At 46.9% G+C, this 25,491-nt stretch overlaps 1 protein-coding gene across 4 annotated transcripts in view; it reads right to left on the reverse strand.

The window, feature by feature from the left end:
* LGI2 (leucine rich repeat LGI family member 2) overlaps window positions 1-24,961 on the reverse strand; it is a 49,101-nt gene extending 24,140 nt beyond the window's left edge. For 3 of the 4 annotated variants that reach the window (XR_007125293.1, XR_007125292.1, XM_047719027.1), the window contains exons 1-7: window positions 24,528-24,961; window positions 22,537-22,608; window positions 20,693-20,764; window positions 18,592-18,663; window positions 13,079-13,150; window positions 12,121-12,290; window positions 6,033-6,197 (exon numbers count right to left, since the gene is read on the reverse strand). Coding sequence is in view for 2 of the 4 variants with exons in the window: in XM_047719027.1 (XP_047574983.1) it covers window positions 6,033-6,197; window positions 12,121-12,290; window positions 13,079-13,150; window positions 18,592-18,663; window positions 20,693-20,764; window positions 22,537-22,608; window positions 24,528-24,724 (820 nt within the window). In the remaining 2 variants the exon portion in view is untranslated. The remainder of the gene's footprint in view (window positions 1-6,032; window positions 6,198-12,120; window positions 12,291-13,078; window positions 13,151-18,591; window positions 18,664-20,692; window positions 20,765-22,536; window positions 22,609-24,527) is intronic. The other variant, XM_047719028.1, reaches the window with a different exon arrangement.
* Window positions 24,962-25,491: the final 530 nt, after the last annotated feature.

A 25,491-nucleotide genomic window follows, 5' to 3' on the forward strand; every position in this document is an offset into this window, starting at 1 on the left:
GTTTTTAGAGTGATACTTCCTTTTCTCTTTCACTATTTTGGCTTCTTGCAAGAACTTGTTTCCTTTCTTTTGTTTAAAACTAACTATTCCTTTTTTCTGAGTATAAAAAGTTTTCAATGTTTCCCAAAGCAAATTTTAAAAATAACAGATCACATTTCTAGTGTGTACTATGACTATGACCAGCACTACACTAAGCATTTTACATGTATTCACTCGTTTAATCCTTACAACAACCTGATGAGACCGGTACCATCATCACCATCACCACCATCATCCCCATTTTATAAAGGGTAAAACTGAGGCACAGAGAAGTGAAGGAACTTTTACAAAGCCACACAGCTAGTATGTGGTGGAGGCTGGGATCTAAATCTGGGTAGTCTGGCTCCAGTCTATACTCAACTGCCAATGTGCCAAAAAGAAATGACTTGTACCGCAAACCTGAAATAATGCTCAATGTCTTGATATATTTCCTTAATCGTTATTCTACACACATACTCAAATGTGCTTTTTAAAAATAAATTTGGAGGTGGGGGGCACTTGGGTGGCTCAGTCGGTTAAGTTGACCTGCCTTCGGCTCAGGTCATGGTCCTGGGGTCCTGGGATTGAACCCTGCATGGGGCTCCCTGCACTGTTCGTCCCTCTCCCTCTAACCTCTCACCCCACCCCCAACTCATGCTCTCTCTCAAATAATGAAATAAAATCTTTAAAAGTAAATAAATAAATAAATAAAGCTGGGCTTACAGAGATACAGGAGCTTTTTACGACCTACTTTTCTTTTCGTTTGACCATTACCTTGTAAACATCGCCCCGCCCCCCGTTTACTGCACCTTCTACAACTTGATTTTTTAATACTATCAGACATTTCGTTTATGGGTGTATCCTATTTTTAACAAATCCCCTATTGTTGGACATTGCGGTTATTTCTAGCTTTTCATTATTTTGCGTAACATGTTTCCTTGTAGAGAAATCTTTTTCGAAAACCATCTGGCCGTGTTCTTAAATGTAGGCGTTGCCGGGGTAAACGTTGTGCACACTTCAAAGGCTTCTGGATTTAAACTACCAAACTGCTCTTTGGAAGCCGCACTGCCTCCCTCCCTGCCAATGCTAAGTGCCAGTGCATATTCCGGCCCCCTTCCTGAGTGGCCTAGCTAGGGAGGCCCCTGCCACCCAGGAGTGTCCTACAGGCCTGCCTGCCTTCCTGTCTCAGAGAAGGGGCTGTGTAAGACAGAGATGTGCCAGAACCCCTCCATCCAGTAAACACTTTTAGTCTATAGAACTGTCAGTAGCAACAGAGATCACCACGCACGTGCATGTGTGTGTGCGTGTTTTAATGCAGGAAGAGAGATGATAGGCTGGAACATACCTGGCATGGAGAAATCAAAGGCAAACAAAATAAAACCCAAAACAGGAGAGCTGAGAAGAGGAAAGAAAGGAGATGGGAAATGCAAAACCTCAGGGTGACCCTGATCGGGGCTTTCCCTCTCCTGGAAGAAGCCCAGAAGTGGAGGCGTGGCTGGAGCTGTCCCTTTGGCACCACACCCCTGGCTCCTCCGAAAGGCAAAGGAAGATGCACATATGTGCCCCTCCCATGGCTCAGAGCCTTGGTCTTGCCGGGCATGGGTTGCCTCGGGCTCTCCTTCACGTGGGGCTCAATCCCAGCCAGCTATACTCCCTTCTGTGTAGAGGGATCCTTGCAGCTTCTAAGAACACCCTCTTCCCTCGCTCCCGTGCTGGGGGCAGGGGGTGGAGGGTAGTGTGCTTTCCGTGCTGGCCCCTCCTTTCCTGTGCTGATGAGAGTTGTGGAGAAGTTTACCTGAAGTGAAAGATTTAGGGACTGGGAGCAGGGAGAACGAGGGCTGCTCCTTTATTTATCCCCAGGTAATAAAACTGACATTTGTTGCAGATTTACTATAGGCCCGGCCCTGTGCAAAGCCTTATACACATGATCCCCATTAAACTCTCATGGGTCTGAAAGTATGACGATCCCATTTTACAGATGAAATGAGATTTCATGATACTTCCATTTTACAGATGGAAGGGGCTCGTGGAAAGTAAGTAACTTGGCCAAGTTCACCAGCTAGAAAGAGCTGGAGTCAGTTCTTTCAAAAACCAGCCTGATGTTTTTGGAGCTCACAGGCTGAACGACCCCACTATTGTAACTTTTCCTCAGGCTTGGTTGTGAAGAGGATCTAGGTGGGCATCGTGGGAAGCTTCCCACGACTCGGAAGATTGAGAACGAGTCACTAGAAGCTAGCAAGGCCCAGCCTTGGCTCTGGCCCTGGCCACACCCAGTGCTCCCTCATTGCAGGCTTCCTACACACCATGGCGGTAGCCTTCCCAGGACCCTTGCCATCATCGCTTACTCGGAACCCCTATGAGCTTCTCAGCTAGTCGCTCTGCTTCGGCCTTTGTCCCCTGTGCCCAACCCAGGCTGCTCACAGCCCAGCACCTGTGCCAGGCCCCTGCCTCATCCTGGGCAACCCTGCTGACCTTGGGACAAAGCCTGCTTTGTTCCATAGAGCACTCAGATTAAAAACCCATGTCCTTCCCAGGACCTGCAAGGCTCCTGTACTCAGCCCTCCCTACCTCTCTGACTTTGTTCCTTGCAGCTTTCCCTCTGGAGCATTTTGTTCAGGCCAAAACGGCCCCCTGGAAGAGCCAGACAGGAAAGATAGCTTTCTGCCGCAGGACCTTTACACTTGCTGTTGCCTCTGTCTGGAACGTTTCCTCCCCAAACTGTTGCTATGGATCAACCCCTCATGTCCCACTCAGCTTCTCCAAACAACCTTGCTCATGAGGACTTTACCAGACACAGTCTAAAATGTCAACCATGACCAGCTCTTCAAAACTCCCATCGCCCCCTTCCTTTCCCTTCTTAGTGTGTTTCTATCTGATGTGTTAGCTGTATTATAATTATCTTTTTTTGTTGTCTCTCACTCCCATTATAATGTGAACCCATTGAGGGTGGAGGTTTCATCTGGCCTGGGCACAGCAATGGCCCCAGCACCAAGACTGTGCCTAGCACTGAGTAAGGGCTCAAGAAACCCTTGTAAATGAATGAATGAATGAATGAACAAACGAAGAACTTGATGAACATGGAATGCGATCAGCTGCAGTCAGTCAGAAGGGCAAGTGGAGGGCAGTGCCGTCCCTTCCTACCGAGGTCAACCTGAGAGAGGAAAGGGGTGGAAGCAGTAGCGACAGGCCCTGGGCTCTGCTTCTGAAGTGATTCAGCACGCCTGGGCCTTGATCGCTCCATGTGTAAAGGTGGGAGAAGGAAGCCAGCATTCATTAAGAACTGCTCACTCGGTGCCTGGCACTCCCTGATTCCTCACAGCAGCCATATAAAATACATGTGCTGCGCATTCTGCAGATGAGGAAACTGAGCCCCAGGGGCCACAGTCCATATTATATCTCAGTGCCTGGCAGAGTCCGGAGTACAATCCATGTTCATCAGTTTCCATAACCCGAGCTCTTCATCATCTCTCTATCCATATGCCCCCCGCACCGCACAGAGCTTCTGTCCTCTACCTGTAGGCAGGCACCCCATGCTGAGATCTCCAGGGGCTGTGAATTTCCCACAAGATAAACCAGCATCCAGGACCTCACCAGCTTGGCAACCGGCCCTGGTGTGGACCTCCCTCCCCTGCCTGGCAGAAAGCAAAGCTTCCCTCTGGTCCCATCACCCAGCATGGGGTAGGAGGAGGGGAGGCCGAGGGGCTAGCCTATCTCCCAGGTCTGGAAAAAGAGGGAAGCAAAGAGTATGTGGATAGCGGGTCTTCCCTTCCTTGTCCCCTTTAATATGGACCAGGTTTAGGGTCCAAAGGCCTGGGCTTCCTCGCCAGGTTCACCTGAGTGCTCTGCACCGCCTGTGTGCTTGATGGGGGCGGGGCTGCTTGCGGGAGTGTGAGCTCAGCACTAGGAGGCCAGGGGCCACACAGCCAAGGGACATCTGACAGGGCATCTTCAGGACTTCCGGGGTGTATGTCCACTTCACAGAGCTCCCTGTACTGCTGAGATCAGGCTCCATGAGCATCTCTGCTCTGGGAGTGCCCAAACCACACTCTCCCTGCCTCCCCCCACCCCTGCACCTGCGGCAAAACATTGTGCCTGCGAGTTTCCTAGGAGCTTCCCGATCCAGAATGTTGACCTGACACGCTTCTCACTGCAACAGCAAAGTACTGCTCTAACTCCAAATCGGGATCCACCGTGGGAAATCCTCTCATGGAGTCACAGTTAGGCTACTGTGGTGCTGTCTTTGAAGTCAATATTACTATCAGATTGTACTTGATAAATGAGAAGTCTTTAAAAGATTATTGACTTTACCCACTTATTTAAAAAGCAAGTAAAAAAAAATTAGAAAAATAAAAACCAAGTAGACAGCCCATTTTTAGTAGCGTTGAGACACTGGGTTCCTGAGAAGCATTAACTAGGTCTTAACCCAAAGGCATGAATTTAGAGAGCCATTTATTCTTATTTTTTTTGTATTTATTTAAAGGAAACAGTGATCACCAAGACCTGGCAAGAGGGTAGCCGAAACAAGCCATAGAGTGTGCCTGTGTGTGCATGCATGGACGTGTGTCTATGTGTGCGTACATGCTTGGATGTGTGTCTCTGCGTGCATGCATACACGTGTGTACATGCGTGCCTTGTGTGCTTGCATGGACATGTGTCTGTGTGTGCATGTATGGACATGTGTCTATGTGTGCGTACATGCTTGGATGTGTGTCTCTGCGTGCATGCATACACGTGTGTACATGTGTGCCTTGTGTGCTTGCATGGACATGTGTCTGTGTGTGCATGCATGGATGTGTGTCTCTGTGGTCTATGTGTGTGTACATGCATGGATGTGCGCATGTGTGTATGTGCATGAACATGTGTCTATGTGTGCATGCATGAATGTGTGCCTGTGTGTGCGTGCATGGACGTGTGTCTATGTGTGCATACATACTTGGATGTGTGTCTATGTGTGCATACATACTTGGATGTGTGTCTCTGTGTGCATGCATACGTGTGTGTGTGCATGGGTGTATGCCTGTGTGTGCACGCATGGGCGCGTGTCTGTATGTGCATACATGCATGGATGTGTGCCTGTGCATGTGTGCATGGATGGATGCGTGCCTGTGTGTGCCTGCATGCATGAATGTGTGTCTGTGTGTGAGTGCATGCGTGTGTGTCTGTGTGTATACGCATAGACGTGTCTCTCTGTGTGTATGCATGGATGGATGTGTGCCTGTGTGTGCTTTTGCATGCAGGTGTCTCTGTGTGTATGTGCATGGATGTGTGTCTGTGTATTGTACACACTCGTGGATGTGTGCCTGTGTGTGCTTGCATGAATGTGTCTATGTGTGTATGTGCATGGACGTGTGTCTATGTGTGTGCATGGATGTGTGTCTGTGTATGTGTGCATTCATGGATGTGTGTCTGTGTGTGCATTCATGGATGTGTGCCTGTGTGTGCTTGCATGCATGTGTTTGTGTATGTGCATGGATGTGTGTCTGTGTGTGTGCATGGATGTGTGTCTATGTGTGCATTCATGGATGTGTATCTGTGTGTGAGCATGGATGTGTGTCTGTCTGTGCATGGATGGATGTGTGTCTGTGCATGCACGTGTGTGCATGAGCATGTGCACATGAGCACATGTTAGCATTTTAGTTAACTATCAGCATAGCAAAAGTCTAAGGTATCATTTAGCTACTAAAATGCTATTGCAGTCTTAGGCTGCCTGAAGTGCTCAGGATTAAGGCATTCTCAGGTGACTTCTCACCACTACTGGAAAATGCCCCCTACGTATCCAACCCATCCTCTCTCCCTCTTCAAAGGATCACAAAGGATAAATAAGATCACCACCCCCAGTTTCGTTCTCACCAATAACTGACCAAGTTGAGAAGGAATCAGAGAGAAGAGGGTGGGTTGGAACCAAGTCTGAGAGCCACACCTTCCCTCCCTGGGATGCCAGAATTCTGCTTCACTCACCAGCTTGAGACCATAATGAAACGAGGTCAAGACATCTGATCAAAGTCACAACACACCTGTAATGTTGTCATAGCTCCGGAAATTCATTTCAATGTGGTCCCATTCCAGTACCATGCAGTTCTCCATGCTGGGCTGAGCAATGGCCACATACACGTCATTCTTGGAGTTGAACGTATCCACTGAAACCGATTGGTAGGGCAAAGTCTGATGAACAACAAAATCTGGGAATGGGTATTAAAAAAAAAAGTTTCCATGAGATCCCTTGCGGGAATTATCGCCCACCATTACCCTTCTACCCTTTGTAGCATTGGATTGGAAGAGGACTGGGGAGGAGGGAGGACCAGAGAGAAGCAACACACACATCACAGCATGTTTTACTCTGGACGATTCCAGAAGGGTCCTGCCTTGGAGAGGATAATGAATGCACAGCTTTGAACGCAGCTTCTTTGAGACCACTAGCTCACGGCTTGGCTACCGGATCTCAACATTTTAATCAAATTTGGTGAAATCTGGCTTTCAAAAACACCAGCGAAAAGATGCCATGGAACAACGTTCCAGAAACAATCATGAAAATCACTCTGGGGGAAGCGCTGTGGAGGTCTCATTGGTTTGGGAGATGATGTTATTTCTAGCCATCTCAGGATGGCCCTGGAAGCAAAAAGCCTGTCTCGGTTTGCTTGCTGGGGCGTTCCTCAAGCTTACCTGCCCAAGCGATTGTTTCAGCAGCTGTGAAAGTCCCACGCTCCCCTACTCCAGGTTCAAAACCAAAAGTAAACTCCCCGCAGGGCACACTGCGCTTGTGGGAACCAAACCAAGCCCTCTGATACAGACCCAGAGATTTATGAAGCCCGGAGAGCAGGGAAGTTAACCGAAGCACGTTTATTGGTTGTTAGACTCAGGGGCGAACAACAGCTATGTCTGTGATCTGGACAGTGTCCCACGGCTCCATGAATAATTACAGTTCTGCGGGATTGTCATGCCACATGGGACCGTCCCATCTGAGCATGTGTTCTATTCCTACGCTTAACCTTAAGTCAACACTCCTCATCCAAAGGCCCCCTGAGCTACCGCTGACTCACTGTGTTCTTTTGGTAAGGAGGTACCATTTTACCAAGGAACCGGGTGAGCGGTGCCCTGGGATGCAAGGAGAGTTAGTGTGGGGGGAGCTGGAGAAGCAATGAAGAAGGAATTAAAAAAAACAAACAAACCAAACACTAAGAAAGTTTAAGGTAAGTGATTTCTAGGGCTAGAAATTCTTCAATTTCTGGTTTCTTGGCAGGCTGAACGCACCCAGGGTCAAATGGTGGTGGGTGTCTGGCTAAGGGAAGTCGCTCCTCTGAGAAAACCCTGGTGAGCAGAGGCAAGACAAGGCAGATGGGGCAGATGCAGGAAAGGAGGGGAGAGACCGAGAGACACTGAGAGGTGAGAAGAGTAGAACGGGGATGAGAAAAGCAGGTATCCCTGATGATCCCTGATGATATCAGGGATGGGGGAAAAGGGAGCAGGGCTGAGGGAATGAGGGCAGCATGAGACACAGGAAAGAGCCCTGTTCCTGGATTCAGACCCCCTGAAACCACTCGCTGCACTTGAGGCCCAGGGCTGTGCCCTTTCCCTGACAAGGCCTCAGTTTACTTCGGTAACATGGGGATGATTCTTACCTACCACGCTTGATGGCAGGGCTATACCGGTAATGTTGGTGGAAATGCCCATCTCAGGGCTTGGCATGAAGTAGATGCTTCATAAATATGGAATTGAGGTCTGAGAAAGGACAGCCTGCCTCCCCTGTCCCACCCAACCCTGTGCTGTTTCTTGAGGAAGTGTCCATCCTAATAGCATCTAAGACAACACGGCAGAGCTGTGACTCCAAAATCACTTGCTGAGTGACCCTGGAGAAGTTATCCCACTTCTGTCTGACCTAGTGTCCTCATCGGATAGTTTAATTCTACTCGGAGTTGTGTGTCACACACAGTAAGGGCTCAATACATGTTCACTTTTGGAGCTGTCCCTATCCCTATTCTGAATACACAGTAGGTGCTTAATAAATACTCTGAAGATGGTGTGGGAAGGAGGTTGGGGATGAACGAATGATGCACGCAGGTAGGTGCAGGGACAAGAGGGAGAAGCAAAGAGGAGGCTACCTCTGCACCTGACAGCAAGACGTGGCCAAGGAAGAGCAGGGACAAATGACAGTAGTGGATGGGGATCCCCTCACCACCACAGCCAGGAGCAGAGCATCCGCAAGTGCTGAGGCTTTAGGTAAGACCTGCTGGGCTTCTGGTTCCGCTTCTATTTGCAGCTCTGTGCCCTTGGGCAAGAAACTCGAGCCTCAGGGTCCACATCAGTAAGGGCGACACCTATGTCGTGAGGTTGCCCTAGAGACTACGTAAGAGAGCGTCAAGTGTTAGCAGCAGAGCCTCGTGTATGGGGAGTCTGATACCGTAGCTTTATGTGCTAGCTTTGTATGCTGTTGAACAATGGCCGTGTTGAGTTGGCGCATGAACACTTAGGATCACAACGGCTCCCAGCCCCACCCCTTTGTCAACACCACCCCCCGCCCCCCAGCTGCTGCTCTATCAAAGAGTAAAAACGGACAAAACTCAACCAGTAGATAAACAGAAAAAGGAAAATGGTAAGCCGTCATTGTCCGCTTCCCTTTTCTGGAGACAGAAAAGGACTCTGACAATACGGCTGCATTCTTTTAATTCTGAGACAGCCACAGGCCCCTTCTACTTCTTGGGCTGCCTTCTGCTAACGCAAGCCTGGAAGTGTCTGAACACCTCTGCCTTGCCTCCGATCCGTGTCTCCCGCCTGCACGCTGACATCTCAGAAACACGAGCATTCCCTGACAAATGCAGGCTGTTTAAAGGGCAGACTAGAAAGTTTCCATTTTTTATTAAAAAAAAATCCCAGAACGAAAGAGAGCTGCCAAAATTAGAGAGCATTTTACAAATCTAGCTTTTAACGGTACTATTTTCATTTGTTTTCCCAAAACATTGGTTTCATAATATTTTCTATATGCTGACTATCTGGTACAACACAGACTGTTAAATCATTTGAATTATAAATCTAATTCTTAATAGGAGAGTCCTTCTCCCCGTCCTCCACCCCCACCCCCAAAAGAGTGGAGAAGGAGGAGAGGGAGGAAGAAATGTCTAAAAGAAAATGACGGATCACCCTGTATTGGGTGGGGTGTGCAAGGGGAGGTGCTGGAGGAATTTAAGATACTCTACCATCTCCATTTTAATTCATCTTTCACAACCAGCAAAAGCACATTTGTTCATGCAAAGATCTTCAACAATATACATATTGATATGACATCAATTTACGAGTGTTAAAATATTAATGGCATTCTCCGCACAAAGCTTGGCCACTTCCATTCACGTTGGATTAAGTTCATGATGTCAGTGGGACGCTTACAATTTAGTCCTTGCTCCCACTGGAATCAACAGATTTTTACATAGCTATTTATAGCCCTTGCAGAAAATAAATTATACATGATGCGGATCCTATTGGGAGAGAAACTGCACATTAATGCATTATTTCTCTTTGCATTTCATCAGCCCAGCAATAGGGAGGCTAACAGGACAATTAGGATGCAAAATTCTCTCCCTCTAAGGAATTTAGCAAATTATCCACCTAACATGGGGAATCATGAGTAGGTAACAGGGATTTTTGAGGTGGTTAAAAATAGACTTGAAAGCGGAGGGTTAGGGAAGGACGGTGATTAATCTAGAAGCTGAAACAGTCCAGCGGTGGTTTTGCCTTGTTAATTATACCCGGACGCCAGAACACAATGGCAAGAGAGTCTCCCTCTCTCTGGGAAGAATAAGATTTTCCTCTACCTGAAGGATTTACACCTTTCCTGAAAATCTGAGCTAAGAGAAAAATAATGCCCTCAGACAGTGTACTTCTTACCAAAAATGTAGGAAGGACGCTGTCCTCACTAGTCCCCAGGCTCTTACATTGGGCTTTCTAGCTGCCATACGTCCTCACGCGTTTCCCTCCCGGCCTTTAATAAGGCACCAAAGGACAAGGCTTGATATGAGCGGAAGACTGGAACCAAAAAGACTCAGAATTTATTGACTTTGTTCTTCCAGACTACATCTGGGGGTAGGTCCCGCTGGGGCACACCATTTATTCTTGATGGAGGAAACCTTGAGCAAAAGCGAATTTGTTCGTCAGTATTAAAGGGAGAAGATGGTAGCAAAGATAGAGTCATCACCTGCCTATTACCAGGGAGAAGTGCTGACGATCTAAATTTTAGTAGGAAGGTTTCTAGCAAAGACAAATATATATAAGAGAGGGAGGATGCCCTAAAATGTTAGCAGGCTCATGCTGCCCCATGGGTTCTCTGGGTTTAGGACAGGTTTCCAGACATGGCTACCTTGGTTCCAAGCCCCCTTTCCTCTCGTGACAATTCTGACAGCCCAGATCATTTTCATAACCGTCCCCAGGATGCAAAAATCAGAAATCATGTTTTCTCATATAAATTATTCCCTGTTCCAGGCCCTGGATAGCCCATGGCACGTCTCCCAGAGACTGGCCAAATTTTCAGCCACTCTGGCCAGGCGTGAAGAGAACAATGAAAAAGCGGCTCACCTCACCCGGGGTTTAGATAGAGAACTCTCTAGAAAAACTGGAGCGGAGACAGAAAGGCACCCCAGTGAGCTGTGACTTGGCATTTCACACCAAATGGCCTTGAATGCCACCTTTCGGTGCAAATGTCATTGACTATGACCTCTGATTTATTGCACTGCTCTGCGATATAATAAATATCCTGCTCATGGCCTCTGCTGGCCAACGGGCACCGGCCAATTACACAGCTGAATAAGGCCCTTGGCAATGCTGGGAGACAAGGGCAGGCACACACCTGCACTTTTTCTCCCGGTAAAGACAGAACTTGTCAGGTCCCTTATTTACTCAGATCTCTAGAAATAGTTTTTACTCCGTGAGTTCTTGTTTGTTTATTTGCTTGGAGGGTAGCAGTAGGACTGGCCTAAATGTCACAGTTTGTTCTTGGAGGTTTGTTTTGTTTTTGCCTTTTGAGTTTCTGTCGCTGTTTTCTGAGTTCTCCTGCCTGCTGTTCCCACTGACGTGCCTTGAGGCTTCGCAGATATCGGCTCTCAGCTGAAATGTTTATTTTTATAAGTTTGGGAAGCAGGTTTCATACTGGGGATTGATCTGCTTTCCTTTAAAAGCTGGCTTAGAAGCTGGAGAGACTTCACCAAGGCCTTTCGGACAGAGACACTCCCCTGCTCCCCCACAAGATGTGACAGGGGAGGCCGTTAGTATTCTAATTTTGTCTTATAACCTGTAAAATGCATAAATGGAAACCTTGAGGCAGGCTGTGGAAAAATGTAAAATCAAAATTTCTTTACATTTTTCCTTAACAGGAGTGTTTTTCTTTCGATAGCTAGTTGTTCCCTTCCATTTCTATTGTGCCATTGCTTCTAATTCACCAAGTTATCTCTTGGTACGTAGAACCACAAAAGGAATTTATGGATGTTAAAGGCTGGCATTTACAGGGCGCCTGGGTGGCTCAGTGGGTTAAAGCTTCTGCCTTCGGCTCAGGTCATGACCCCAGGGTCCTGGGATCGAGCCCCGCGTCTCTGCTCCACAGGGATCCTGCTTCCTCCCCTCTCTCTCTCTGCCTGCCTCTCTGCCTACTTGTGATCTCTTTCTCTCTGTCAAATAAATTAAAAAAAAAAAATCTTTAAAGGCTGGCATTTACTAGCTGGATGTTCAGTAAACTTCACATAATTCAATCAGGAGTGGTGTGGCCACCACGGACCCCGAAAGCAGGAGCGCGGGCCTCTCTGTGCTCCACCTGACTTGTGTGTGTACCTCTTCCCAACTCACCAGTTTATACTTTGACCCTTAAAAAAAAACAAATAAAAACTTCAGAGAAATTGCAATTTTGTAAGGAACCAAAATTAAGGCAAAGGACAGTTAACAAAAATCCTTGCAAACTTCTGGGATATTTTCCTGACCATGTCATTTCTTTTAGAACGTTTAAATGTCGCCTAAAATAATTTGGGTAGAACACCTCTACACCCACTTTTCTCCATTCCCCGTGGATGACCTAGAAGAAGAACAGAGTGATTATCCTCCGTAACGGTCTCCAGTGACAGAGGTGCGGAATACCTGTAGTGGTACATTCATAGTCGAAGCTGGGCACATCATTTAGCTTCTTCTCCTGATACTCTGGCGGACCAATACAGAGGACATCGGAGACCGTGGAATTGGTCATCTTCAACCACAGATACAACCACTTGGCTTTGCAGTCACATTCAAATTTATTGCCCCTTAAATCGCTAGAAAACAAAACAAAATGCAAACACATAGACGGAGAAACAGACAGGCCTGACATGTTTCAGCAGTCGTATGACACTCCAGCATGATTTAACATCCTCATGTATTAAATACCCCCAAAAAATGAAATAAAAAAAAATTGTTTTTAATGCATCCTATTTCTTGTACTTATCACTGACTGTATTTAATGATCTTCGGTGCCCATGATTTTAACTAGAGCCCACAGAGAGCTCACAGAGTTAACCTATCACCGTATCCCCAAACTCTTCTGAAACTGTCACCAGGCCATGCTGGAGATGGGGAAGTGGGGACAGGGTTGACAGAAGAACACCATGCCCCAAGATGCAGGTTCTCACAAACAAAATCAGAACATTCTAAGAAGGTAGTTTTCATGAACATGATCGAAGCATTAAGATCTTGTTAAACAATGTCCAGTAAGAAGTGACAGTAAGAAGATAAAGATAAAAACAATGTCCAGTAAGAAGATAAAGATAAAAACAATGTCCAGTAAGAAGATAAAGATAAAGCAGAGGGATCCGCCATCTTGAGAAAGGAAACCTCACACCAGCAATCCTACCTTACCAGTGGCCTAATGCCACTAAGTGTATTCCAATAGGGCAAGACCTAACGAATACAATATCAACTGTATGCTGTTTCCCACCATGCACTCTTCGTCACCGATTTCTAACCACAACATAAAAGAAATGCAGCAATGGGGAGAGAGGGCTTAAAGACAAGATTAACTGAGGCACAATGACAGGCACACATAAACTTAATTTTCCTTACTTACAGTTCAATCAGCGAGTCCAAATCACTGAAGACGTCCCTTGGGAGTGCTTTTATGTGGTTATTGGCCAAAGAACTAGAACAAGAAAGTCATATTTTAATGGGGTTATTATCCTCATGCCCTGTCATTCCGAAGTCCCTGAAACAAAGCTAATGATTTAAAACAAAGCTCTGACCCCCTTCGGCACAACACGGTTCAATTTCTGGCTTTGCACGTTGGTACTGAGATAAGGAAATGAGTTTTGTTGTACAAAGACAGCATTAGAGATGCTAGAGTACAATGTAAGTATTTTTTGCTTTGTTTTCTAAGGAAGCATTTATTAAGCTCTTTGTTTATATACATTTCTGAAACTTTGGATGGCATCTTGTGTTTCTCAGAATAAAAGCCAAATCTCTTTGATGGCATACAAGACTCTCCATTGTCAAGTTACCCCGATTCCCACTTACTGATGGACTAAATCTCTGACTTCTCCGAACACCCACACTGGTCCCCCCGCTATAGCTCAAATGTTCAAGGAACGCTTCCACCCCGAGCCTCCGAACTTGTGATTTGTCTGCCTGAACATTTTTCCTCCAGCTACCCACACAGCTCATTCCAACACACAGCTCGCTCTCCTTTAGGTCCGCCCTCAGCAATCCCCCATTCCCTGACCTCTACCATCTCCCTTCCCTGTTCTGTTGATCCTCACTGCACAGCTGTCCCTTGGCATACTACCTATTTTAATGATCTATTCGTTTATTGGCTGTGTGTTCTCCTTGTACATAAGCAACACAGTGACAGAGATTTTTGGGTTTGTCCACATTTCATCCCTAGCATCTAAACAGTGCCTGGAACATAGCTGGTGCGCACGAAGTCTTCGTTGAGTGAATGAAGGAAGCACTCAAGTGAGAAAGATAAAAGAAAAGGTGTACAGTCTTGTCCAAGAAGCTCCCTCACAGTCTAAGTGAATTCTATGACTTGTGACTCTATAAAGGATTCAGTAAATTACTCTTTCACATAAAGATGCTCAGCTGTAACCTCATGATAAGATAAAAATCGCCATGAACTAAAATGTTTAGAGAACAGCTGACTGTGATGAATTTCATCTTTTCACTAAGGTTGACCAGAAGCCATTTTGCATTTTTTGCTCTTTCTGTTGAAGATCTTTTCAAAACCTCCTAGTCTGTTCTCCCTCACCAGGAAGAACAAATATCGTCAACCCTTTTTTCTGATGATTCAGGATCATGCAGTGCCCTGTCATCATCCTGCTGAAGACGGATGTCCGTGGTGCTGGGCTGTTGATGTAGCGAGGCGTTGGGTGTTGAAAGACACACATCAAATCTGTGCTTCCCTCCTGGGCATCATGTTCTAACGGGAATCAGCCAGGAAACCAATGCCTGCTTTTGTTTTCTTTTATATGGGTGAGTGCAAACAGCAAGACACATAAATCATAAACGCACAGGCAAGTCAAGCGCCAACCTCTTTAAAATATATGTATGAAATTAGCCTTTTGTAGCCTCATAGTGATCCATGGCAGAAAGAGAAATTATGGAAATGGGCCTTCCTCTCTCCTCAGCATCAGCTCGCAGAGAAAGCTCTGAGCCCATTTTAACCCGCACATGCCTCCTACAAGGTACCAAGAGACTCTGGGGAGACCTCATCATTTCAGAATTATGTGCCTTCCCACCTAGGTAACCACAAATGGATTAAAATACAATTTCATCTACTCTTTTATCTTCCTTTCCTAAATGATTTATCGGTACATTTTTAAAAGATGTTGGAAAATAGGCTGAATATGGGATCAGACTGAACATGTCCTAGAAGTAGCTTTCTAAAATTAAAAAAAAAAAAAATGTTTTGTTTTGCTTTTTTGTTGGTTGATGGTCGCTTCTTCTGGAAAGCCCAAACAGCTTTTTTAGCTAATTAAAGGTTAATTATTTAGCTAAACATTTTTAGTTAATTGAAACGTATTGTACTGAAGGGACAAGAATAGATAGGCTGGTCAAAGCTAAGAAAAGCGGTATGTTTAGCAATCTTTCCAAGTGTTCAATTTAGATTTCAGAAAGCCACATTATTTAGATGGACTATTCACTGCACTCACGCTAAGTGCATAACATCTCACTTTCCACTTCATTTTGTCTACAAATTTATGGCACTTACTTCATTTCTAAAACTACTTAACGGCAACCTGCCCCTTGGGCTTCATAGGACTGCTGGAAAACAAATGGCCTAGATTTTCGTTACCGATTGGGATTGCTTCCTCAATGCTTTGAAACCTGATATGTGTTTCTTGAGAACAAGAATGTGAGCCTGTAGGTGTTGGAAAAAGCCATAAAAGATAAAAACCAGATAATTATACAAGCAAATTCCAGATAGTGAATTCTTGCTCTCTTTGCTTAGAAGTTTACATAAACTGGGATGAAGTGGGGAGCACTGGTTCATTCTTTAAACAGTGTATTAAATGCTTTAATTACTATCTATAACTCCAACCTGAGGAGTCAATTTTGAAAAACCCTTAGCTTGTCCAGAAGCACAGTACATAAGGAAAATCCAGCTCAGTAAGGAACCCATTGATCAACCAGGGAATCAGAAAGAATGTCGTGCTGGCTTTCAGCCCTGAGCTAGATGCCGGGGAAGAGCAGCGCTAATGAACCATCTGCCTGGGCCCTGCCCTCAGGGAACTTTCAGTGCAGCCAGAGGGGGAATCAAACTGACATCATGGAACAGTACCAACAGGTACAGCCCCTGCCATGGTCGGGAGTTGGGGGTGTGGAGTCAGAGCAAGGGCTACAGGAAGGGCAGAGGGGAGATTAAGAATGGCTCCGAGGGGAGACAGAACTTAACCTGGACTTTGAAGGAAAAGCAGATTACAGGAGGTGGGGGGGTAGAAGAAATAACATCTGGGGCAAGGGAGGGATGTGAGTAATAGGATGAGTTGGGTGTGCATAGGGGTCCACAGAGAGATCAGTGTTTTGCAGACATTTCAGAAAATGAGGCCGGAGAGCTGGGGAGAGGCGGGTTCCATAGGTTTGACTGTAGGATGGCATTGTACACTGGGACAGGTGTATTATTGCATCAGGAGTACTCTGGACCTGGAGCGCCTGGGTGGCTCAGTCAGTTAAGCATCTGACTCTTGATTTCAGCTCAGGTTATGATCTCAGGGTCATGGGATCGAGCCCTGTGTCGAGCTCAGCACTGGGCATGGAGCCTACTTGAGTCCTCTCTCCCTCTCCCATTATCTCTCCCTGCCATCCCACAGTGCATGTCCTCTCTCTCTCTCTCTCTCTCTCTCTCTCTCAAAAAAAAAAAAAAAAAAAGTACCCGAAGGGCTCTTGCTTTCTACATGTCACACAGAATAGGAGATGCCTCTACATATGCACACATTACATACACATGGGGTCGTGTGGACAGATAACAAGCACGCACACAGTTATGTACACACACAGTATATACACATATCTACCCACGTATCAGAGATCATGCATCAGAGCAAATGTGTGCAAAGATATGCAATTACACATGCACAATACCTGCACAGTCACACCTCTGTTCAAACCAAGGACCTATAGCCAACTGGTCAAATAAAAATTGACCTCTGGTTTAACTCAGCCAGTCACATGGTCTTTGCTCAGGTTCATGATCTGCCAAGAGCTAATGCTCAAAAACAAAGCCCCTCATTCCTGACTTCTGGCAACCAGATCTATCTGGCCATAGCTGTTCCTGTTGTCTGTGCTCCGGACACCCCCAGCTGTCTTTTTAGCAGACCCTGTCTGGCCACTGGCACTGCCAAGGATCCTCAGCAGTCCATGAAGAAAGGAGAGACTGCTTAATGAGTGGAGGGGGGGCAATGATGTTGCTGTTGATGATGATGGTAACAACCCCAACCATACCTTGAGCCCTTGAGCATTTTCCAAGGATAACGGTCCAGATAATGGCAGGCAAGCATTAACCCACCATGTACAATAGTCCTGTGGGGTCAGTATAATCACCTGCATCGTTGGGATAAGGAAACTGTGGCTCAGAAAGGCTAAGCCATGTTAATACGTGATGGCCTTGAGATTTGAACCCAAGTCTACATAACTCCAAATCCATTATCTTAACCTTTACAGGAATATGGGGATTTGGTATCTGAGTTCAATCTGAAAACAAAACAACTACAACAAAACAAGACTTTTCCAGAAAGGAAGGAAAACCTGCAGCAATAATGGCAACAAGAGGCTGATACTCTCTGGCATCGATGGTGCCAGTCCAGATGTTTGGACCTCCCTCCCAGGCGCCTCCCTCATCTCCTTAGTCTGCAAGCTTTATTTATCTCGATAGGACTTCTGCTTGGTAGGATTCCAGAATCAAGGGCTCCCTGAGCTTGCTGATGGACACCTTTTGCTGTATCAGGACTGAAATGTTTATCTCCTTAGATGTATGCAGTCAAGGCTGCACCTGCTGAAGTTTCTAGCAACCCTGCCCCAAACCCCACCCAACATCGTCTGATTCTCCCAATTTTCTTTTTTTTTTTTTTTATATTTTATTTGTTTATTTGACAGAGAGACAGTGAGAGAGGGAACACAAGCAGGGGGAGTAGAAGAGGGAGAAGCAGGCTTCCCACTGAGCAGGGAGCCCGATGTGGGGCTCTAGCCCAGGACCCTGGGATCGTGACCTGAGCCAAAGGCAGACGCTTAATGACTGAGCCACCCAGGTGCCCCCAGTTTTCTTTTTATTACCAAAATGAGACACATTATCTTACTCAATCACAAAGTATCTATCATGCACATGGGACCTGGCTTCTGGCTAATAAACTGCTCCTACCAAGACAATGACTATTTTTGCATTTCCCTAAACACAGCCACAATTTTTTCCGGTTTCCTAAGTTGCCAAGTGTGTGCACTTGCTTCATTCTGATATGCCAATTCAAATCAATTTGCTTAATTTTTTTTCCTCCAGAAAGCTATTAAAGAAGCCAGAGAGCTTAGCTTAAGCTGCAGATTAATCCAACATAAAAGAAAAAAAGCTATTTGCATTCAAATTAGAGCCACCACAGAAATGTCTCTATTCCACCTCTTCCTAATTTTGATCCCGCATTCAACATTCTTCAGTGAGTCATGGAAGCCTCAGTTCCCAAATCTGTAAAATGGAGATTTTTTTAAGTATCATGAAAGATAAGAAAAGAAGGCTCACGAAGCAAGTGAGCCTGTGCCCAGGAGGGAAGTCAGCAGAAGTAGGTGTGTAAAGGTTTCCACCCCACCTCCTTCCTAAGCTGCCCCCGACCCTTAGCAGCTCAGTGGGTTCCTTATGGCCCATACAGGCACGTCGTCCACACCAGCCAATCAGGATGATGGAAAAGATCATAAAGCCAAGTCCATGAGTAATGACACGGGGCTGCTGCCCATCACCAACACAGAAACCTTTGGGGCCACCTGGAAATTAGTTCCCTTGAGAGAATGTTACCAATATGGACAGCGCAGTCAAGAAAGAGCAAGGCACCAGGAAGTGGACTTTATTCCACCCATGGAAGAGCCTGCACCATGTTTCATGGGACTTACAGGTGAGTCAGGTCACGGAGGCCACGAAAGGCATTTCTTGAAATGGTTTCTATTTTGTTCCCTTCGATGAACCTAAAGAGAAGAACAGTAGCATTGAAGTGAATTTTTCTCCACTTGGTATCTCTAAAAAATGACATTCAAAACAAAATCTGAAAGCATGCATGAATTTGAAATATCCGCCTCTGAGGGTTAGGTCGCCGCAGTGGCGGCCAAGCGGGAGCTGGGTTTGTGCACAAGAATGCGCGCACACAAAGGTATGTTCGGCACTCCTTCCAGAAGCGGCATGGAAGGCTTCACATTCAGAGCTGGCAATGCGGGTAAAAACATCTCGGGGGAAAGGGGAAAAAAAAAGAAAGAAAGCCCTATACAAAGGCAAGAAAGTCTTAAACCTCTGCAAGACTGGAATGCTTCCAGACATCTTCCCCACCACTCCAACCTTCTTACATTTCACAGTGCCTGGCTATTAATACTTTCATTAATATCGTTGTCTCTTGGGGGGAGCCCATTGTTTTACATCTCTGCCTTCAAGTTTTTGCCGAAGGAGAATTCCATTAAGCGCAGATTCCGGCAAACTTGACTTCAGCATGTCCTACACAGTCTAATCTCTGAACAAATGGATAACAAGGCAAGGATTCTCTCAAGATCTCTAAGCCACTAGAAAATAGGAAATATAATGAAGTTGAGCATGGGCCAGACTTCTGGCTCTGTGCTAACATTGCTCAGGGCTAGCACACAGGATCTTGCAGTAATAACTCTGACCATGCTTCAAGACTTTACGGGAAATACATGAAGCGAATTCACTCCCAACTATTCCCTAGGACCACAGGGAGCTACATTTTAGTTTAGGGCATCGCATGACAGCAAATGTAAGAGGGTCTTTGGTGAGATGGTCCAGGGGAAAGGCTTTGCAACACAACACGATGCCACTCGTTAGTGAAATAGTTCTTGATTCTTGTACTGACATTCTTTGATGTCTATTTTTTTTTTTAATCGGGGGCCTATTCAGTAATAGAATTCAGAATAGACTGATAAGCGAACTTCCCCCCAATAACCTTGGCAGTAAAATGAACTGCTCATGAGAGAAAACTGATAGCTTTACATTCGCTACCACCATCGGCTGTGCCCGTGTTTTGATAGAACCCAGTAGGGCTTAGAATTTCAGTCATACCCCACTTTCCATATTACATATAATATCAGGCTCTGTGAAAGTATACATATTATGCGTACTCGGGAGGAAGAATTCCTTCAGAGACCTCCTTCCTAAGGACATAAAATCAGCAGAGTTTTCTTAGACCCAGGATGCATTTAGAATTCAAACATCTACCTGTTAACCTCAGATAAGAAAGCAGAGAGGAGGCTTTAAAAATCCTTCTGAAGGCTAAGTAAGGAAATCCCATCTGATAGTGGGATTAATATTATTACAAAGTTACAAAAGACAAGGATGAAAGCATTTCAGGGGGAAACGGACAAGAAGGGGGAGGGGAGGGGCAAATCGGAAAGGAAATCAGGAAACTGAAATCAGAACATGGGCAAAGCTCATTGCTAAGGGAAGAAAACTGCACACCTGAAAAGGAAAAAAAAAAAAAAAAAAAACACTCTCTTCTTTTAAAGAAGAAAAAATAAAATTAGACTCTCATCAGCAGCTCACAGGAGATACTGCAAATGGGATAGAGGAGAGTCAAATTAAAAACATGAAGGTGTATCCCCATATAGGGAGATTTTCCTTAAAAATAAATAACGCTCAGAATCCTTCAGCTTTATTTCTGGCTGATCAGCAAATCCATGCCTAGTTATGAGAGGTAAAAATATCCAACGCAATTTCCAATTGTGCTTACTACATGCCAAATTAAATGTCAGCAGAGAATGAATGAATATCTTTCCTTCTTTGTTTGCTTTCACCCGCTTTGTCTCCAACACCCTACTGTCCCAGCATGTTTATACACAAGTAAACTATAAAAGGTCAGTGCTGAAAAGAGAGGGGGGTTTTCTCCATTTTCTCCACCCCTAAGCTCTCTGGGAGATGCTGTTCTGCTTGGAGAGCAATACAGAGACTCTATGGACATACCAGATGCTCAGCAAAGAGACAAAGCCCTGAACTTACAGGTATTCAAGATGGAAAAGTCCAGCAAAAGCATCATCCCGGATGACGGTAAATGAGTTAGAGTTCAGCAATCTGAAAGGAGAGGACAGATCTCAGCGCAGAGATGGATACCTTAAGCAACATAGTGAAACCCTTTCTGTTTCTTTTGTTGTGTTCAGATCCAGGGCAAACATGGGCTCTTCTGAGCCTAAGACTGGCTCCTTTCCCCGAACTCACAGATGCTGATGGACAGTGGCAAGTGGATTCCTTTTGGCTAGATTTTCTGGTCACCCCCATTGCTTCACTCTTTCTCCCCTGTGGGTCTCAGTAAATAAGACCTGAAAGCTGTTCTCTCAAAACATTCCAATGCTCAGCACAACTGATCAGCCAGTGAATGCTTTATCATGCACAAGTAACCATGGAATCAGAGATGGAAAATAACCTAATCCGACTCTATTTTGGGGGGATATTTGTACCCAGAGAAGTTAAGTGACTTGACCAAAGTCACACAGCTGAGACCAAAACAATAAAAATTTAAAATATTAAAAAATCCTTTCTTCTATATTATACGTTCCCATGGGAAATAATAAAAAAGCCTAAGAAATCTTCAGAAGCCTCCTTTTTCAGCACATAGGTTTCTATTAGTCACCACTTAAGTCTATTTGGTGAGATACCTAAAATTGTATTTCCAGCATATGGAAAATATGTTTTAATAGAACTACAATTACCAAGAAATTATAGATTTTAAAATGCTAAGTACAATGTTATAAGTAGGTCCATAACATTTCAAGAACAAAAATATCAACACTAAGTTTAGTTAGGAGGAGAAGTGACCTCCTGATGGCTATTTCCTCATATTTTTCTATAGTGCATTGCTGATTTTTAATCTCATGTCCAATTTAAGAAACAGGACAAACAGAATGAGGTATGTACTCATGACTTTGCCTATCACTAACTTGCTTTTGAAAACTGCTTTTTGGACATTTCTTTTCTTCAGCAAACAATCACTGAACTGGGATACCAGGCATGACAGGAGTACTCACCAAGAGTGGCTAGATGCGGAGCAGCTATGAGTGTGGGGAGGGGGCTGCCTGGGTGGCTCAGTTTGTTGAGCGGTTGAGTGTCTGACTCTTGATTTCCTTGATTTTGTTTGGCTCAAATCATGATCTCAGGGTCCTGACATGGAGCCCTGTGAGGCGCTCCGCGCTCAGTGGGGAGACTTCTTGAGATTCTCTCTTTCCCTCTCCCTTTGCCCCTCCCCCAACTCATGTGCCTGTGTGCGTACTCTCTCTTTCTCTCAAATAAATAAAAAAATCTTAAAAAAAAACAAAAAAGAATTCTGGCTGGGATTTTGGAAAAGTTACTCAACTTCTCTGAGCCTTAGTTTTCTTGTCTGTCAAAGGGGGGAATAAAAATACTCTTGGAGGGATGATTAAATAAAATTTTCCATATAAACGTATAGTATGCTGCCTAATCGTTTACATACTCAGTCAACTACAAATGCTTCTATTTCCAAAGACACATAAAGAGTTTAAAATGTAGGTTTTCTTTTAGAGTGAGGTGTCTGGGAAACACTTCATTTAGGTGAAATTCAGGCCATTGCTCAGTGTAATCACATCCCCCAGTTGCCAAATATGAGTGTTGGGATCTATGATAAAATCCTCGAGGAAAACATGTGTCAGAAGAAGAAGGGGACACTGAGCAAAGAGCCTGAGACTCAGTTAGGTGGGGACACCACAGGACAGTTAACACCAAGAGTTTATTGGGGTATTTAAGGAAGGACTGACACGGAAGAGGCAGAGATGGCTTCTCCCAGGACTGCACCTTCAGGATCCCCATTTTCAGAGAGAACTTCCCATACTCACAGCAGCTGCAGGGAAGGCAGATGGGAAAACATTCGGTCCTTGATTTCCGAAAATGTTCCATTTACCAGGCTCCTATAGGCAAGAGAGAAACAAAACAAGGCCTGGGTTTTTTTTTTTTTTTTTTTTTTTTTAGAAGGGATTGCAGTCTGGGCAACCAGTATTATCCTCCACCTGTATTTCAAACTCCTCCATGCAGGATGAGGCTTAAAATAGTCAACCAGGAGCTTCTCAGGGGTAGAAATGAGAAGAGCCAAGCCTTCTTCCAATGAACTGGATCAATATGAAAACTAGTCTGAATAATAGAAACCTTTACCATCAGCCTAGCTCCTTCCACAGACATTATCTCAGCAAGTTTAAATCAATCCCCTCACTTCCTTTTCTTAACTACAGGAGGCCCTGGCTGAAAATGGATAATTGCTTCACCTCTGGCCATGATTCTGTTTGTGTAGACACAGCATTAATGTTGGCAGGGGAAACTCCGGGGTAGGATTAAGCATTCCCCTTGGGAGCACATCTTTGAAAGACACTCAGAGCACTTCTGATTAAATGTACTGTGAAAGCCTTGGGGGAAAACTCAAGAGACACCTGAACTTGAATGTGCGATGGGAGGTGATGCCATCTGCCAGATATAATGGTCAATGCGGGGGGCAAGCTGCTTGACTATTTTTGTGACCAGGTCCGCTATCCTTTCTGGCCACAGCAGGACCTCCACACATTAGTTCGAAATTATTTCAGTTAACATGCAGATCAATTAAGCAGCTGCTGTTCTAAAGGATTTAACAAGGGGAATTCCAGTTGCTGGAATCCTCCATGTCACACGACTTAGCAACATTAGGCATAAAAAAGGCCCTCCTTTCCTGCCAGCCAGGTCATCCAGAGTTTCTATAGTGCAAATGGGAACCCCTTCACTCCTGGGCCTTGCCTGGGGTGGGAGGCGGGGGATCTGTATAGTCCAGGGACCTGAGCAACTTCACCCTGGGATTCCCTGTCTCTGACTGAGTGGGCATCACCCCAGCACCCAGCCCTGGAAGGAGGAGGTTCTTTCAGCAGGAAACATTTCCCAGCAGTAAAGCTATGGCCCAGTAGCCCTTCCACTGCCATTAGGAGAGCCCACTGGAGGGCCTGAATGGTTGTTTGAGGGCAGGTGGAAAGCATCTCTTAGCAGGTGAAGAAGTAAGGTGAACCCTTCCTGTCAATTCCTGCAGCGCTGAAAAAGCAGCCACCCTAATGTGTGGTGGGGAGAGGGGCAAGAAGCTTGTGAACTCCGGGCAAGAAGTCAGGCTCCCTTCCAGAGCTTCCAGAGCTTGGCCAGTGGCCTGGGTGCCCCACATGCCCCAAAGCTCTGCCAGCCCTGTGCTCCCCTCTTCCAGGCCTCAGGAGGTGGCCCCCCACTTCCAGAGGCTGCCTGCCTTTACTCGGGTTCCTCCCAACCTGCTGGGTGGACGGGTCAGGAGGAGGCCACAGTGTAAACCACCGCCTCAGTCGCGAGGTGGGACGGTGAGGCCTCATCCCTCCCCTGTTTACGTTCACTCCACTCACGCTGGGCCGCACATTCACGCCCCCACCCAACCACCCTTCCCCCCCACACACACCCCTCCTCTCAAACTTTAATGCGTCCCCAGAATCACCTGGGACGCCAAATGCAGACTCTAAGGCTCCACTCCTAAGACCCCGCTTCATTTAACGCGGGCCCGGGAATCTGCATTGGCACGAGCTCCCCCAGATGGGTCTGAGGCGGGTGGCCCGCGGGCCACACTTTAAGAAACACTGCCACGGGGACTTATCTGGGTTCTCAGGCTCTGGGGCTCGGGTTCCCTCTACCCTCCCCGGGGCCCGAGACTCCACCCACGTCCCACGGCGCGCCCCCACCCAAACGCCGAAAAGAGGCTTGGAAGTAGGGGTCAGGGTCGCAAGGTCCAGCGCCAGAGGCAACTCCCCAGCGGCGCCGGGCGCCGGGTGGGGCGGGGACAGGAGGGGTCCCACTCACTCACAGGGAGCTGATGTCGCCCGGCACGATCCTGGGCACCCAGGAGGAGCCCACGCAGATGATGGACTCCTTGGTACAGCTGCAAGTGGCGGGGCAGCGCGCCAGCCGCCTCACCTGCGCGCCCGGCGGGATCAAGCACGCGGCGCTGAGCAGCAGCAGCAGCCACCCCAGCGCCCCGCCGCCGCCCCGCCGCAGCGCCATGCCGGGTCCCCGCCGCCCGCTCCCCGCCCGGGCGCCCACTGCCGCCGCCGCGCCGCGCGCTCGGACCCCGAGCCGCTGCAGACACCGCCACCGCTCGCTGCTCCGCCGCCGCCGCCGCCGCTGCTGGCTGGGACGAGGGCGCCGCGGGTGTGGGAGGCCGAGCCGCAGCCGAGCAGCATGCTGGCCGCCACCCCCACTCGCGCCCCCCCACCCGAGCCCGGGCTGCTGGGCGGCCGCCGCCGCTGCGCCCGCCGCACTCGCGCCCGCCTGACATCAGCACTCGCGCCCGCAGCCCGCTCTGGCCAATGAATAATGCCGGGCGGGTGCCCGCCCCCGCCGCGCCCCGCCCGGACCCTCCCGACCCTCCTGGGAGCCGCGGACCCGCTGGGGGGCAAAGTTGGGTCACCTTGGGGGAGGGGCCGCCCTGGACGGAGACACCCCCCGCCCACTCTCCCGGGGGCCCGGCTGGGCGGCGGGGGGCTCAGAGCCCCGCAGTCCTTCCTAGAGCTGCAAATGATTTGGGAGAGAAGACGCTGGGCTCCTTTCAGCTGGGACAAAGTGTGAAGCCAAAAAAAAAAAAAAAAAAAAAAAAGTAGCACCGGGGGACCTTCCTTGATGGCTGGGTGCTTTGAAGAGTACAGAATTCTGAGCAGCCTTCACTAATTTTTAAGAGACGAAATGAAGTGAATTTTTGCCCTTGAGTTCGGCGGGATCTGGCGCGGGTTCCCGCAGCACCCGGGGGTGACTGAAGGCAGCCACCTTTCCCT

Source organism: Lutra lutra, chromosome 2 (assembly GCF_902655055.1).
Source record: "Lutra lutra chromosome 2, mLutLut1.2, whole genome shotgun sequence".
Classification (NCBI taxonomy): Eukaryota; Metazoa; Chordata; class Mammalia; order Carnivora; family Mustelidae; genus Lutra; species Lutra lutra.